A 16,219-nucleotide genomic window follows, 5' to 3' on the forward strand; every position below is an offset into this window, starting at 1 on the left:
CGATCACAGACCTAAGAGTGGCTATACTTCAACAAAAAAACTTCAAAAACAGACTCCAACGAGAGACTGCTGAATTGGAATTAATTTGCAAACTGGATACAATTAACTTAGGCTTGAATAGAGACTGGGAATGGATGAGTCATTACACAAAGTAAAACTATTTCCCCATGGTATTTCTCCCTCCCACCCCACCCCCCACTCTTCCTCTGATATTCTTGTTAACTGCTGGAATTAGCCTACCTTGCTTGTCACCATGAAAGGTTTTCCTCCTTTCCCCCCCCCCTGCTGCTGGTGATGGCTTATCTTAAGTGATCACTCTCCTTACAGTGTGTATGATAAACCCATTGTTTCATGTTCTCTGTGTGTGTGTGTATATAAATCTCTCCTCTGTTTTTTCCACCAAATGCATCCGATGAAGTGAGCTGTAGCTCACGAAAGCTTATGCTCTAATAAATTTGTTAGTCTCTAAGGTGCCACAAGTACTCCTTTTCTTTTTATTAAAAATTGTTTCATGGGGCAGATATTAAGTGACTTGTAAGAATATTTTTCATATTTCTGCTTTGACTAAGATCTTCTTTTCACATTCTGTCATCCTGCTCTTTTTCTGGCCACAATCTCTAGCTAAAAAAAGGTTATTTTCATTCATATCATATAGAATAAAAAAAGCTCACTTTTTATTGCAAATGTGTGTGAGCACTTCCATGAATTCAAGATCTGACAAGAGTGGATTTTTTTGGGACTTTCAGTATTTTCTACAGAATTTTAAAGTGCAGTTTTACTCTATATAAAAAAAAAAAGTGACTTGTAAAAATGGCATTGAGCGTTCCATACTATCTAAATTGATTTCCTTTTTTAAAGTATAAGTAAATAAATTATTTTCTGCAGAACACCACCTCTGCATACTGAGCTTGGAATCTGAAAGTCAAGTAGGGTTCTTTCTAGCTCCTATTTCACTAACTATAAAGATTCTGTATTTGAGACTTAATTAACAATTTTTTGGATGTGGGTAGAGTTAGAATCCAGTGTACTCTTTCCCATAGCTGTGTTCTCCAGACTAGGCAGTCTCCCATTGGGAATATGGCTGTTTTGTAGTGGAGTTAAGGTTGAGAAAACCTATCAGTAATATGGTGTAAAATACATTATCAAGATGTTATAATTTATCATAAAAACAAGCATTATAAAACCAGGCAATTTAGCTTTAAGGTTAAACTTAAAGGAAACCCAAACGTGCACAGTTAAGACTCCAAACAGCCTTAGCTTTGCCGTGTGGACACATACAATAACTATATGATTTTGATTAAGTCATGTTAGTGTTCATAATTGCAGGTTAGATTAAACTGATTTTCTGTGTGGTTTTTAAATAGTTGTATGTGTGGAAGAAGATGATGAAAATTCTGAAAGAACTGCTTCCAGAAAGTCTCGGCCTGGTGTCATCACTTTCACGGAGGAAGAAACAGCAGAACTGGCAAAAATTAGACCACGAGAAAGTGCCACAGTCTCAGAAAAAGTTCTTGTCCAGTCTGCTGCGGAAAAGGACAGAATTAGTGAGATCAAAGATAAGCATGCAGAACTGGAAGCGGAGCCCAAATATGCCAATTGTTGTACTTATTGTCCCAAAAGCTTTAAAAAACCAAGCGATTTAGTCAGGTAAGATGAAGCAGAGGATCATGCTTTTGGGTGTACTAAGTTCTTTACTGACCATTTAACAGTATTAGCTTTTCATCAAACCTTTTATAGCTAAGTTCATTTGTGTCTATCTCACTATGCATTATGGGGACTAACTAGCAGTTGTATAGCAATTTTTCATTTCCAAAGTGATTTACTGAAACATTGGTCTCTGTAATCTTTCCTTGTTATTTCATTCTCAAGAATTGACTACAATTTCTCTCTTTTCACATTTCCATTTCCCTGAATTAAGTTAGTTATTTTAAAGTCTTACAATGAATAACTGTATGCAGGTGATTGGTAACGTAGATTTTTATTGCAGTAAAATTTTGATATATAATATGAAAAAGAATTGCAAAAATCTTTTTTAAAAAAATATCCCCACCACCACACACCCAACAGAATACCCTCTTTCCAAGAGCTCTGAGTATGTAGTATAACCATAAATTTAAGTACTTCAGAACTTTTTAAAGATCGATTAAGATACAAGGTGATTGTTTGGTATGGAAATTGATATGTTTGTTTAAAAAAGCTAACACAAATAATCAAGAAAGCATGTTTTTGTCTAGGCATGTTCGTATCCACACTGGTGAGAAACCATATAAATGTGATGAATGTGGAAAGAGTTTTACTGTGAAGTCTACTCTGGATTGCCATGTAAAAACACACACAGGTCAGTAGGATTTTGAACTTGTGTACTTGCAGCCCCATTAGCTATTTTCTTAATGGGCTCTTTTATCTGCAGGTATTGGAGGATATGATATATTTCACTATTAAAAGCACAATGTTAACATTAGATAACACTTTTGAGTCCACAGTATCTTACTTAGTGGTCGTTGATAAAATCTATTGTTTTAACAAAAGGTTTATGATAAGCCATGTCAGGGAAATATAGCCATGCTTTGCACATAGGTATTACTTTCATACCTGCTGGAACAGTCCACCACTTAGGGCTGGTCTTCGCTATGGGGAGATCAATGCTGCTGCAACCGATGAAGCAGGGATCGACCGCAGAGCACTCTCTGGTCGACTCCAGTACTCCAGCTCCCGAGAAGATTAAGGTAAATCGATGGGAGAGCATCTCCAGTCGACGCGGTGCAGTGATGACATTATTCACAGAGCTGAAGTACTGTAACTTAGGTCGACTTACCCTGATAGTGAAGACAAGCCCTAAGTGATGCTTTTGGCCAGGAAAAGCAGGGTTTACAGATTATATACAACTAGAAAAGTTTTCTGTATACAACTCATGGGCCAAAAGGTACTTTTTCAGTTTAAAAATGAAACTGACTTAAATATCTTGGAACACTAAGTAGAAAGTGTTTGGGCCATTTTTCTGCAGAAGGAGTTTGGGCTGGCATTAATAATCTTTTTTCTAAATTGTTACAGTAACTGCAGCGCCTGACCATGACTAGCATCAGTAGATTGTAAATACTGGTACTAATAGACTTCTACCATAATATGTGTTTGAATTAACAAACCTCTGTCTGAGTATCTTTTTGTATTAGTTTGTTATGGCTGAACTTTTACAACTTATTCATACAGCCACTTCTGAAGTAATTTATTACTCCTGGAAGTAATGGTTACAGAATCAGTATGTTGTGTAACAGTGCTCTTTCTGACTATGTAAAAAAGTGATTTATGATGCCATAACCTAAGATTATTGTGCTTTCTGAAGATCTCTTTCACTTCAAGGGAGCGGTATTTTTTCCCCCACTGTCTAACAAACTCTAGACAGTATGTGTGTTGATGAATGTTATCCCAAACTTGTTTCACTGAACAAAAGTGACCTCCTTGTTGGGGCTATACTGTCCTCCCCTAAATAGTCTGAGTTGCAATTCAAGAATTTAATAAATAGTCCTGTGACATCAGTTAAAGCCACATCTTGACTAGTAACAATTCTAGGCCAAACAGGCTTCCACAACCTCGGTATTCAGTTGTAAAGGAGTTGTGGATTGGGCCAACCAGAGTGTCTGGAAGCAGGTTAGTCTTGCTGTAAAGAACTGAGTTTAACTTGTTCAGGAGTTAGTTTGAGAGTTTGTCAGAGGAAATGGCCAATAGTAGTCATGGTTCACTCATCACCCACTTGATTGGCTGAAATCCTTCCTTCAGTCAGTTTTAGAGAGGTCTGAAATGTTATTCTTCTGTGCTATGGATGTCTGTATATACCAGAAAGAAAAGGAGTAATAGTGGCACCTTAGAGACTAACAAATTTATTAGAGCATAAGCTTTCGTGAGCTACAGCTCACTTCATCGGATGCATCGTAAAGCTTATGCTCTAATAAATTTGTTAGTCTCTAAGGTGCCACAAGTACTCCTTTTCTTTTTGCGAATACAGACTAACACGGCTGCTACTCTGAAACCTGTATATACCAGGAATCTCAAACTCAAATCGCCATGAGGACTAGTACATTGGCCCAAAGGCCACATCACTGAAACCTTTTCATACAATGATACAAAAGTATAGTCAAAAATGAAAAAAGTGAAGAGTAATATAGTATGCTATTAAAAGTCAATGTATTAACTTTTTAAAAACTGTAATGTGAAGAGGGGTTTTAATAAAATATGAACACCTGTTCTATTCTTTATGTGGTCAGTAACACTGATGATGATCTACAGTAACAGTCTATGAACATAGCAGTAATAGCAGGAACTTTTTAAAGTAACTATTCATACAAAATACATTGCCACTTTTAACAAACATTCTTCCTAACTACTCACAGGAAAGAATCATACATGCTGAACTTCATACCTGAGACTGCTTGTCTAGTCCAGGAGGCCCCGCCTCTTCCCTGCCCCCATTCCAACCCCTTCCCCAAAGCCCTGCCCCAACTCTGCCCCCTCCCTGCCCCTAATCCAACTCGTTCCCCATATCCCCGCTCCACCCTCGCCTCTTCTCCGCCTCCTCCCCTGAGCGTGCCGCGTCCCCGCTCCTCCTCCCTCCTTTCTGGAAAGTCCTAAGCACCTCCAAACAGCCGTTTGGTGGCGGGAAGCGCTGGGACATAGGCGGAGGAGCGGGGTTGTGGTGCACTGTGGTGGGGGGGAGCTTGGTTGCCGGTGGAGTCGGCGCCTATGGTGGGTCGCGTGTTTGAGACCCCCTGGTATATACTATGCTGCCTCCAGTTCTTGTTTGGATAGGAAAGAATGAACATTGTAAAGTATGGGAGTTTCAGTTAGTGCTTTACTTGAGCAACATTGTGCTAGGACCACGTTGCTACTTCTTCGACTGATTGCACATATCCATTCCACTATACGTGAATATGTCCACAGTTATCACAGATTTTTTTCCCCTCAGCAGTACGTGTCGGGCCCTCTGCTGCCACCTACCACTGCATGCAATTATAAGGTGTGGAGCTGCCTCTCGCCTCCCTCAGTTCCTTCTTACCACCCATAATGGTTGTTAGGTTGATTCTAGCCTTGCTACTGCAAGTTCTTCTTCGAATAGTGTCCCTATGGGTGCTCCACTGTAGATGTGGTAGCGTCCCTGTGCCTGGGATCAGAGGTCTTTGGTAGCATTTCCTGTCTTGTGCTGTGAGCGGCATCTATATAGTGCTGTGTGGTCCAGCCACCTTCAGATCCCTCTCAGCTTCCCTTGGTCTGGGACGGTATTCCCAGCAGAGCCCTTTGTTTATCCAAGAACCTTTAGTAATATTAGTGCTTCCATTGCAAGTTCGTAGTTATTGGTTATTTCTTTTATTTTTCTCTCTCCCCTCTACCCTTTATAAATAAATGTAAAAAAAAAAATTTCCTTTTCTCTTTCCTCCCTATCTCCATGAGCAATGATCACTCATTGTGCTTATGGTGAGTGAGGGGGCACTTATCAAAAAAGTGCAGCCACTGCCTGAAATTGAAGGCATGGTCCAGAAAGAACCATGAATTGAGACTAAAACTTTTACTAATCGAGTGCTACCAGCCTCAGACGCTGGACCCAATACCTCTCCTCTGCAGTGCTCACTATTGGCATTGTCATCGGCCAACCCCCCACTCGCTGCTTACTACTAAAAGACAATTTAAAACTCTCACTCAGATAAGAAGAAATGGGCCCCAAGCTCACCCACCAAGGAACCGTCTCAAAGAAAGGCATCTCCTACGAGCCTCAGTATCTTTGGGGACGCCTATGACCATCCGATTACCTGCAGTACTGGCGCTAGCGAGAGGTCCAAGGCAGGGCCACGTAGGAACACTGTCACTCGGGACCGAGAAGGACAGTTCAAGGATCTCAAAATTGGCACTGACCACTTCAACTAAACAAATGACTTTGAGTGTGTCAGCACTGTCCAAGTCCTTTGCACCTATGAAGCACGTGGCACCATCTACTGGTTGTTCAACAGAAAGCATTCCACCTTTGGTACTAGCAGTATCCACAATTTCTGCACCAATACACACAACCACGGGTTGCTCCTGCCAGTACTGCAAGAGTTCCGATGCGCGAGAGACCTGATAGTCTCTGATATCCCAGAGTCAATGCCCCTCTGAACCAAGCTCTCCATTGTTCATGCCTCTCCTCTGGATACCCAACTCATACCACATCGTTCTCCTTCACACCAAGGACGACACCACCCTTCTCTAGTGAGGAGGAATACTCCATTGCTCCTTGCACCCTACCATCATATCAAGGGGCTTGACGCAGAGAATCATATTACCACTCTCGATATCCAGCCAGAGACCAGAATTGAACCAGGTTCCTGATATGGACCCCCATGGATGTAACCCCATGTGCTAATTCCCACACATTGGCCCTATGGGGACCCTTGGGCCATGTATAGGTCACACTTTCCCAAACTGCCAGGAGATCAGACACAGACACAAATACATTGTCCATCCTCATCAGTCTCTAGGCTTCCTGACCCAGACCCAGATTTGTTAGAAAAGCCCGAGGAAGAAATGGAGGAAGTTGTTACATCACCAGGCAATATTACTTCATCCTACCCTGACAAGGCCATTATGTCACCATCTCCAACACTGGCTGATAATTTTAAACATTTTCAAGAACTGTTCCACAGGATTGCAGACTCTCTCCGGATCCTACTGGAGGAAGTTAGACAGCAACAACACAAGTTGCTCATCATCTTACAGATTTCCACATCGGCAAAGATAGCATTTCTGATCAATGAGGCCTTGTTGGACCCAGCCAAGGTAATCTGGCAGACCCCAGCATCAATACCACCTGACTTTAAGTGAGCACACAAAAAGTACTATTTCCCTGCAATGCCCATGGAATTCCTATTCTCCCATCTTACTCCCAACTCCCTTGTGGTCAGTGTGGTGCCATGAGAGGACAGCAACACCAGGACAATACTATCTGACAGGAGCTGGAAGAGACTAGATCTCTTCAGTCGCAAGGCATACTCCTCAGCTATGCTCCAGTTTCACATTGTTAATTATGAAACAATGCTAGTCAAATATAGTCATATGACCTATTCACAATTCACTGAATTCAGTCAACGTTTCCCAGAGGATGAAAAAGACCAACCTGATCCATTGCGACATCTATGGTAATGAGGTAGGCCTCCATGGTGCATCTTTCAGGGTTTCCCAGGGAGGTGGAAGATCTGCCGTTTGAAGGACTTAAAACTCTTTATTGAGCACACTGATGAATACCTTCATTTATTGAAGGATTCCAGAACGATGCTGCATTCACTCAGCACCTACACACCAGCACCAAAGAGAAGACCGAGTAGACATCAACCTCCACATTTCACCCCTCAACGGCATTATGATCCACAGCATAGGCGACAGAGACCTCCTTCCAAACTCAGATGGCAGTTGGCAATGCCCTATCCATCCTCTATCGAGCAACCATTTTGAAGATTTAGTCAAGGACCTGAGATTCCCCCGGATCTAGGTATGGCAACCATCTGAATTAATCCATCAGTTTGGCAACTGTTTGACTCCCGTCTATCACTCATGGTGACAAATCAGCTCCAACAAGTGGGTGTTGGCAATCGTCAGCAACAGGTATTCAATTCTATTCCTTGCTCTCTCCCCCTGCCCCATCCCTCTTCAGGCACCCTTCTCATGGACAGCTTTTGCGAGAAGACATAAACCACCTTCTGTGACTGGGAGCTGTAGAACTGGTCCCATTCCAACACAGAGGGAAAGGTTTTTATTCCCACTGTTTTCTAATCCACAAGAAATCCAGCAGGTGGAGACCTATCCTAGGCTTGAGGAACTTCAACAAATTTGTCAAAGTACGTCATTCAGTATGGTCATGATATCAACAATAGTCCCAGCACTGGAATTGGGACTAGCTCTCGGACCTCGACCTCCAAGATGCATACTTCCATATCACCATACACCCTTCCCATAGATGGTTCCTTAGAATTGTCCAGGGTCTGACCATTACCAATACAAGGTACTACCCCTTGGCCTCTCGACAATGCCCAGGGTATTTTCCAAAGTCCTCGCAGTGGTGGCGGTGCATGTCTGCAAACAAGGGATTATAATATTCCCATATTTAGATGATTGCCTCATCAAGGCTCTGTCAAGAGTTGACGTGTTCCAAGGCATAAGAACAACAATGTATCTTTTCTCAAAACTCGGCCACTAGATAAACATGCAAAAAACAACACTGACTATCAGTTCAACCTCTGAAGTTTATTTGGGCCCAAACTGGATACTATAAAGGCCAGAGCCTTCCTCCCAGCTCACAAGTTTTCCACGAAAAGAAAAGGAGTACTTGTGGCACCTTAGAGACTAACAAATTTATTAGAGCATAAGCTTTCGTGAGCTACAGCTCACTTCATTGGATGCTCACGAAAGCTTATGCTCTAATAAATTTGTTAGTCTCTAAGGTGCCACAAGTACTCCTTTTCTTTTTGCGAATACAGACTAACACGGCTGCTACTCTAAAAGTTTTCCACGATAATCATTCTCATCTCTACTGTGAGAACCAGTCCATAGATCTCCACCAGAACTTGTCTGCAGTTTCTTAGTCATATGGAAGTGGCCACATTCGTGGTAAAACACACCAGACTATGCATGCACTGCCTGCAGGGATGACTACAAACAGTGTACGTACCCCACAGACACAGCCTGCACAAACCTCTCTCATTACCACTCAAAGTCAAAGACTTATTAGACTGGTGGATGCAACCCTGAAATGTCTGCATGGGAGTTCCTTTCATCCAACCACCACCATCCTTGATACTGATGACCATTGCCTCCCTACTTGGTTGGGGAGCACATCTACAGACCTATACATTACAGGGCACGTGGTCCCCCTCGGAATCCGGATTACACATCAACTTCTAGAATTACGTGCAGTCCACAATGCACGCTTACACTTTCTACCAATTATCAGATAGCCATAAGAGAAGTGATGGACAACATCGCCTGCATGTTTTATATTAACAAATGGGGGAAGTGAGGTCCCAGTCCCTGTGAACAGAAGCACTAAAATTATGGAACTTGTGTATACAACTTGGCATCAACATCTCTGCCATATATCACCTGGATACCAGAACACGACGGCAGACTCGCTGAGCAGGAGATTCTTACAAGAGGGAGTTAGACACAAGAGCCCTACAACACATATTGAACCACTGGGGGGGATTCCAAACGTAGATTTGTTCAGCACACTCGAAAACGCTGACTGCCTATTATTCTGCTCAAGAGCGGTCTGGATCACCAGTCTCGGAGAGATGCCCTCCTCATTACATGGGATGCACCTCTCATCTATACTTTTCCACTCTTTTCCCTACTGTTCATAGTGCTTCACCAGGTACAAGTGGAATGGGCCAGAGTTGTTCTCATAACTCCAACATGGCCGTGACGTAGATGGTATCCTTACCTCATGCTTGTGGCAGTCTGTCCACCAATCACCCTGCAGTTGACTCCAAACCTCCTCTTGCAGGATACAGGCCAAATTCTCCATTTGAAGGCATGGTTCCTTCATGGTTCCAGGATCTGGAAATAATCTGTTGGGAGGATATAAAGAGATTTTTTTAAAAGGCAGATATTCAACAACTCCTTATATTTACCTACCTACATGGAAAACATTCTGGACTTGGTGTGAGACCAACCATATCTCAGCTTTTTTGAAATGTCCAATATTTTTTAACAGTACTGCTAATTGAACTTCCTTTTCATATTTGCTTAGAACTCTGACTGTTTACGTTGTTATACGGTACTGGTAATTACTGATTATTTCTTCTTTTGCTCTCTCTCTTGTTGTTCAGGTCAGAAGCTCTTCAGTTGTCATGTATGCAGTAATTCTTTTTCTACCAAAGGAAGTCTAAAAGTACATATGCGCCTGCATACAGGAGCAAAGCCATTTAAGTGTCCACACTGTGACTTACGGTTTCGTACTTCAGGACGCAGAAAAACCCACATACAGTGTCACTATAAACCAGAAACCAAGAGGGTCAGGAAGCCTGTGACCCGTACATCTGCTGAGGGCCTACAACCAGTGAATCTTCTTAATTCTTCCACCACAGACCCCAATGTTTTTATCATGAATAACTCTGTTCTGACAGGTCAATTTGATCAAAATTTGCTTCAGCAAGGACTTGTGAGCCAGGCGATCCTTCCTGCTTCTATGTCAGGTAAAAATGAATATTTTCATTTGGGTTTAGTTAGCCAAAATACTAAGCTCTGATTTCTGTTATAGAAAGTTTACAGACATATGCCAAATTGTAGTTCTTGTTCAGATAAGACTTCCACTGAAACTATGATTTGACTCTTCCTCATAAAGTGGTGCTTTCAGGGGTGAAGGTGGTGCTTTCAGCAGTGAAGATATTATGTAGTCTGTTTGTTAAGGATTCATTATTCTCAGGGGAGTAGAGAACATATTCAAGTTACGATTTAAAAAAACAAAAGCTCCCCATGTTGTTGTGATATTGCAGTATTGCTATACACAAAAATGAGAACAATATAGATGAAATAGAAACCTAAATTAGAGATCCCACATTCTGATATATTTTAATTAAATTCTGTTGCTCTTTCTTGTAAAATGTTTTATGTACACCGTTCATTTTAAAAATATATTTTAACCTTAAGCGTTAGGTTATAAAGAAAGGAAAATTAATTTACATTAGTTGTGGTTATGGAGAAAGCATTTAAAATACAGAACTTTTACAGTTGCACAGATCCCTCCCTACAGTTAATTGTTCAGAGCAAAAATTAACAAAAATATTACAGTGAGCAATGCAGAAGAAATTAACAGAAGTATAGGATAATATTTTCAGAAGAGACTTAGACATTTAGGAGTCTAAGTCTTATTGAAAATAAATGATGTTAGCGTACTAAGCATTTTTGAAAATGAGACTTGGGCATCTAAGGCACTTTTGAAAAATTTGCCCATTGAGCCTTCTTTATAGGCAAGGATTTCCCACAAATTTACTTCCATTTTCTTAAATGTTTACATATCCATCCAGTTGTAACCACCGCCATTCTAGCCTGTCTAGTTGGATCTTAGTCTGTTATGTAGAACTGGGTGAAACTGACTGGTTTCATTTCAGACAATATTGGTAAACATTAATTGTCAGGTTCAATTCATGGGAGTTTTACATCCTTTTGAGTTTTGCTTGAGCAGAAAGAGGGGCCTTCAGAATATTCATTTACCTCAGAATGGGGTAATGAACCTTATAAGCAGTATCAAAAAAACATTCCTGGTGCTGCAGGTTGCCCAGTACTTCACAGGTATTTCCTGTAGATGTAGTGGGGAGCAAATTTATCTTTCTGGCAGCACAAAGATTGAAAATAGGGAAAGCAGGACAGATGGCAGTCCATCTGGCTGTTAAAATGGTTCTTGTCTTTTCACAAGTCAGATATTTTTTGTTTATTATATAGTTTTTAAAAGATACATCCAGTATTGAATGGAATATCCTTCTAAATTATAATGAGTTTAACACAGGTCAGATTTGAAGTCTTTACATGTATTTAAATTCTACCCACACAATCATTTATTGAGACATAGGTGGAACTTTTGAACTGTGGTGTTGCTGTACTATGGATTAACTTTCAAAGAACCTTCGTATGTGCATGCATATTCAGACTTTATGGTGCAACCATTTGCAAATGCAAATTTTACATTCAGAGAGGGTGGACGTTCAAAAAGTGAAAATATTGAAATATTTGGACCTTTGTGTCTAGAATTCCAAAGTCATTCTGAAACTCTTCTACTTTATGAAAGAAGCTGGTCACTGCTTAAATACTTTTATTTTTTCCCCCTAAATGCATTATGCAGATTTGTTATAAATTTAAAAAATGGAGCACTGACTACTTGAATCTAATTTATTTTTCTTGGCTCACAGAATTGCAAATACTTAGATATTTCAAAAAGAAAAGGAGTACTTGTGGCACCTTAGAGACTAACAAATTTATTAGAGCATAAGCTTTCATGAGCTACAGCTAAATTTGTTAGTCTCTAAGGTGCCACAAGTACTCCTTTTCTTTTTGTGAATACAGACTAACACGGCTGCTACTCTGAAACCTTAGATATTTCAGAATAATTTCATTTAAAAAACCTGGCTAAAAACGGAGACCAACAATGATAAAGAAAAAATTATAATATGACTATTTTCTTTGGTAGCTGGAGGTGACTTAACTGTGTCCTTGACAGATGGTAGCTTGGCCACCCTTGAAGGCATACAGTTACAGCTTGCTGCTAATTTGGTTGGACAGAATGTTCAAATTTCTGGAATAGATGCTGCCAGTATTAACAACATCACATTACAGGTAGGTTATTGTTAATTTCTATTAATAAGAGTGGATGGAGTGACGTGTGTAGACTACCTGTGCCCTGGCAGAGCCCTGTTGACTTCACTTCACTATACAGGGTGTAATGATTCCACGTTGTACAGTATTAAAAATATTTTGTGTGTGTGTGTGTTGAAAATAAAACTTGGGGTTTCTGGTTCGCAGTGGCCTTTTTTCTGAATATTTTATGCAAATTATAGCTTGCTTTTTATCCGTTAATAACATTGGTTTTCCAAAGCATTTTAGTTCAAATTTTCCTCCTGTTTACAGTCTTTCTTTCACGGAATGTTCTCCCTCTTAATGCAGGAAATCTGTATTATTCAGCACCCTCCATGTCTAGATTTGTTGTTTAATTTTTGGACAACAAAGTTGTGAACATAATCCAGCAGAAATGTTTGCTTGAAAAAAGAGCAAGAAAAAATTCTTGGCTTCAACCAATTTTCAGTGCTTACTCTGAACACACTCTGTGGGGAAAAATGGACAAATGGACTTGGTGTAGTTTTATTGGTTTTAAACAAGAACTCCCATATGTAAATCTGAATTACATATACTTAAATACAGTGTGTATATAAATAAACTAGGGCTGTCTATTAATTGCAGCTAACTCACGTGATTAACTCAAAAAAATTAATCACACTGTTAAACAATAGAATACCAATTTAAATTTATTCAATATTTTGGAGTCTTTATACATTTTCAAATATATTGATTTCAATTACAACACAGAATACAAAGTATACAGTGCTCACTTTATATTATTTTGGATTACAAATATTTGCACTATAAAAATGATAAACAAATTAAATAGTATTTTTCAGTTTACCTCAGACAACTACTGTAGTGCAATCTTTTTATCGTGAAAGTGTAACTTACAAATGTAGATTTTTTTGCTACATAATTGCACTCAAAAACAAAACAACTTCAGAAAAAACTTCAGAGCTACAAGTCCACTCAGTCCTACTTCTTGTTCAGCTGTTTGCTAAGACAAACAAGTTTGTTTACATTTATAGGAGATACTGCTGCCTGCTTCTTATTTACAATGTCAACTGAAAGTGAGAATGGACATTCGCATGGCTCTTTTGTAGCCGGCATTGCAAGGTATTTACGTGCCAGATATGCTAAACATTTGTATGCCCCTTTGTTTGGCCACCATTCCAGAGGACATGCTTCCATGCTGATGATGCTCATTAAAAAAAATAATGCATTAATAAATTTATGACTGAACTCCTTGGGGGAGAATTGTATGTCTCCTGTTCTGTTGTACTTGCATTCTGCCATATATTTCATGTTATAGCTGTCTCGGCTGATGACCCAGCACATGTTCATTTTAAGAACACTTTCACAGCAGATTTGACAAAACGCAAAGGTACTAATATGAGATTTCTAAATATAGCTACAGCACTCGACCCAAAGTTTAAGAATCTGAAGTGCTGTCCAAAATCTGAGAGGGACAAGGTGTGGAGCATGCTTTCAGAAGTCTTAAAAGAGCAACACTCAGATGCGGAAACTACAGAACCCAGAAAAAGAAAATCAATCATCTCTTGGTGGTATCTGACTCAGATGATGAAAATGAACATGTTTGGTTCACCCTGCTTTGGATCGTTATTGAGCAGAACCCATGGTCAGCATAGATGCATGTCCTCTGGAATGGTGATTGAAGCATGAAGGGACATATGAATCCTCAGCGCATCTGGCACATAAATATATTGTGACACTGGCTACAACTGTGCCAGGTGACTCCCTGTTCTCACTTTCAGGTGACATTGTAAACAAAAAGTGGACAGCATTATCTCCTGAAAATTGTAACCAAACTTGTTTGTCTGAGTGAATGGCTGAAGTAGGACTGAGTGGACTTGTAGGCTCTAAAGTTTTACATTGTTTTATTTTTGAATGCAGTTTTTTTTTGTACATCATTCTACATTTGTAAGTTCAACTTTCATGATAGAGATTGCACTACAGTACTTGTATTAGGTGAATTGAAAAAATATTATTCTGTTTTTTTACAGTGCAAATATTTGTAATAAAAAATAAATAGAAAGTGGGCACTATACACTTTGTAGTCTGTTTTAATTGAAAGCAATATATTTAAAAATGTAGAAAATATCCAAAAATAGTTAAATAAATGGTATTATATTATTGTTTAACAGTGTGATTAATCGCGATTAATCTTTTTAATCACTTGATAGCCCTAAGATAAACATATATAAATGTAAATTTTGAAAGTTATCTAAGATACCAATTTATAAAACTTGAGGGTGGATGTACATAAATTAATAAAACACAAAAGTAAGTATATAACTCTAGCAAGGGTGGAAAAATAAGTTATTCCTACTCTCAGTCCACTCTTTTCCTCTACTCCCTTTCACCTTCACTGTCAAATGACTGAGGAAAGTGACCTGAAGGCAATACAGAGGAAATACTGAGTTCCAACAAGAGAATATCCTGCAACTAGTCCCTTCATGTTTAAATCTAATGATTTGTACAGTTGCTCAAACTTGCTGATCTCTTGCTATGGCAGACCTGGAGAAAGAGGCACTTGCGTCTTAGTGGGCGCCTAAACCCTTTATGACTTCATCCGATGAAGTGAGCTGTAGTTCATGAAAGCTTATGCTCAAATAAATTTGTTAGTTGCTAAGGTGCCTCAAGTACTCCTTTTCTTTTTATGACTTCAGTAGTTCATAGGCAACTATTTGAATTGCATTAAAAACAAATAGGAAGCCAAAGTAATTGCTGAGGAACAGGTGTTACTTTTATTTTAATCCTATTTCATTGCTTAACAAGTCATCAGCTGCATTCTGCACCAGATTTCATAAGTGAAATGTAAGTATGGCAAGGTCCAGGTTCAAAAGGAAAGGTTCATGTCTAAACAGGCAGAGGGACTTAAAGGCATTTTAAGGTACTGTCACCTGGAATTTTGGGTTTATATTAACTTTTACATATCAATATCTGACTCTCTTGGTTTTCAGATTGATCCCAGTATTTTACAGCAGACACTACAACAGAGTAACTTACTTGCCCAGCATCTAACTGGGGATCCCAGTATGGCTCCGCAGAACAACTCCCTCCAGACAACAGACAGCACGGTGCCAGCTAATGTGGTTATCCAGCCCATATCAGGCTTGTCTTTACAGCCCACAGTTGCATCTTCAGCTAATATGACAATAGGACCACTGTCTGAGCAAGACTCTGTGTTAACAACTAACAGTAGTGGTAAGAAGTGTTAATAATCCCTTTTCTCTTGCCTTTATGGGGTTTTTTGGCCATAATTCTTAATTCATTTATTGATGGAAATCTTGGTATTGGTTAACTTGCTCTTAGCCCTCTAGACTTCATTAAATAATTAAATTGATATTGATATTAAATGTGTTGCTGCTTTAAGTTTGATGATAAAATACACAACTCCATAAAGAGAGTTCTATTTGTACAACGTAACATCAGGAGCCTGATTTTTAAAAATTTATTCGTATTTTTCATGCACACTCTGACCTCTAATTTTGTGATCATATTTGCAAATTAGTTATCTAAATGTTAACATTTGTGCCTACAGCTTATAGTGGATGCCAGGTCTAGGCTCCTTTATAAACTTGGTCCATGGAATGCAAGCTATTTCTTTGTTACAAGTGTGACTCATTTAGATTAGAAGCCCTATGAGCCCCAAAGACTTTGCCATCTTCTGTGTGCTGTACTGTGCTAAACATGTAGTTTGCACTCAAGAAAACTAATAATTTGATCAACAATACTAGTTTGAGAAAACAGCTAAGTGTATAAACGAGGAAATCCCAGAAATAGGGTTACACATAGAGCTGGCTGAAAAATGAAATTTCTGTCCCATAGAAAATGAGATTTCAAAATTTGT

The 16,219-nt window shown here is 39.4% G+C and overlaps 1 protein-coding gene across 11 annotated transcripts in view; it reads left to right on the top strand.

Annotated features, from left to right (window-relative positions):
- Positions 1-16,219, top strand: part of ZNF236 (zinc finger protein 236) — a 188,547-nt gene that overhangs the window by 110,472 nt on the left and 61,856 nt on the right. For 9 of the 11 annotated variants that reach the window (XR_006278953.1, XM_043508226.1, XM_043508220.1 and 6 more), the window contains 5 exons: positions 1,365-1,647; positions 2,235-2,338; positions 9,843-10,208; positions 12,197-12,342; positions 15,330-15,573. Coding sequence is in view for 9 of the 11 variants with exons in the window: in XM_043508226.1 (XP_043364161.1) it covers positions 1,365-1,647; positions 2,235-2,338; positions 9,843-10,208; positions 12,197-12,342; positions 15,330-15,573 (1,143 nt within the window). In the remaining 2 variants the exon portion in view is untranslated. The remainder of the gene's footprint in view (positions 1-1,364; positions 1,648-2,234; positions 2,339-9,842; positions 10,209-12,196; positions 12,343-15,329; positions 15,574-16,219) is intronic. The other 2 variants (XR_006278954.1, XM_043508219.1) reach the window with 1 other exon arrangement.

Source organism: Dermochelys coriacea, chromosome 2 (genome assembly GCF_009764565.3).
Source record: "Dermochelys coriacea isolate rDerCor1 chromosome 2, rDerCor1.pri.v4, whole genome shotgun sequence".
Classification (NCBI taxonomy): Eukaryota; Metazoa; Chordata; order Testudines; family Dermochelyidae; genus Dermochelys; species Dermochelys coriacea.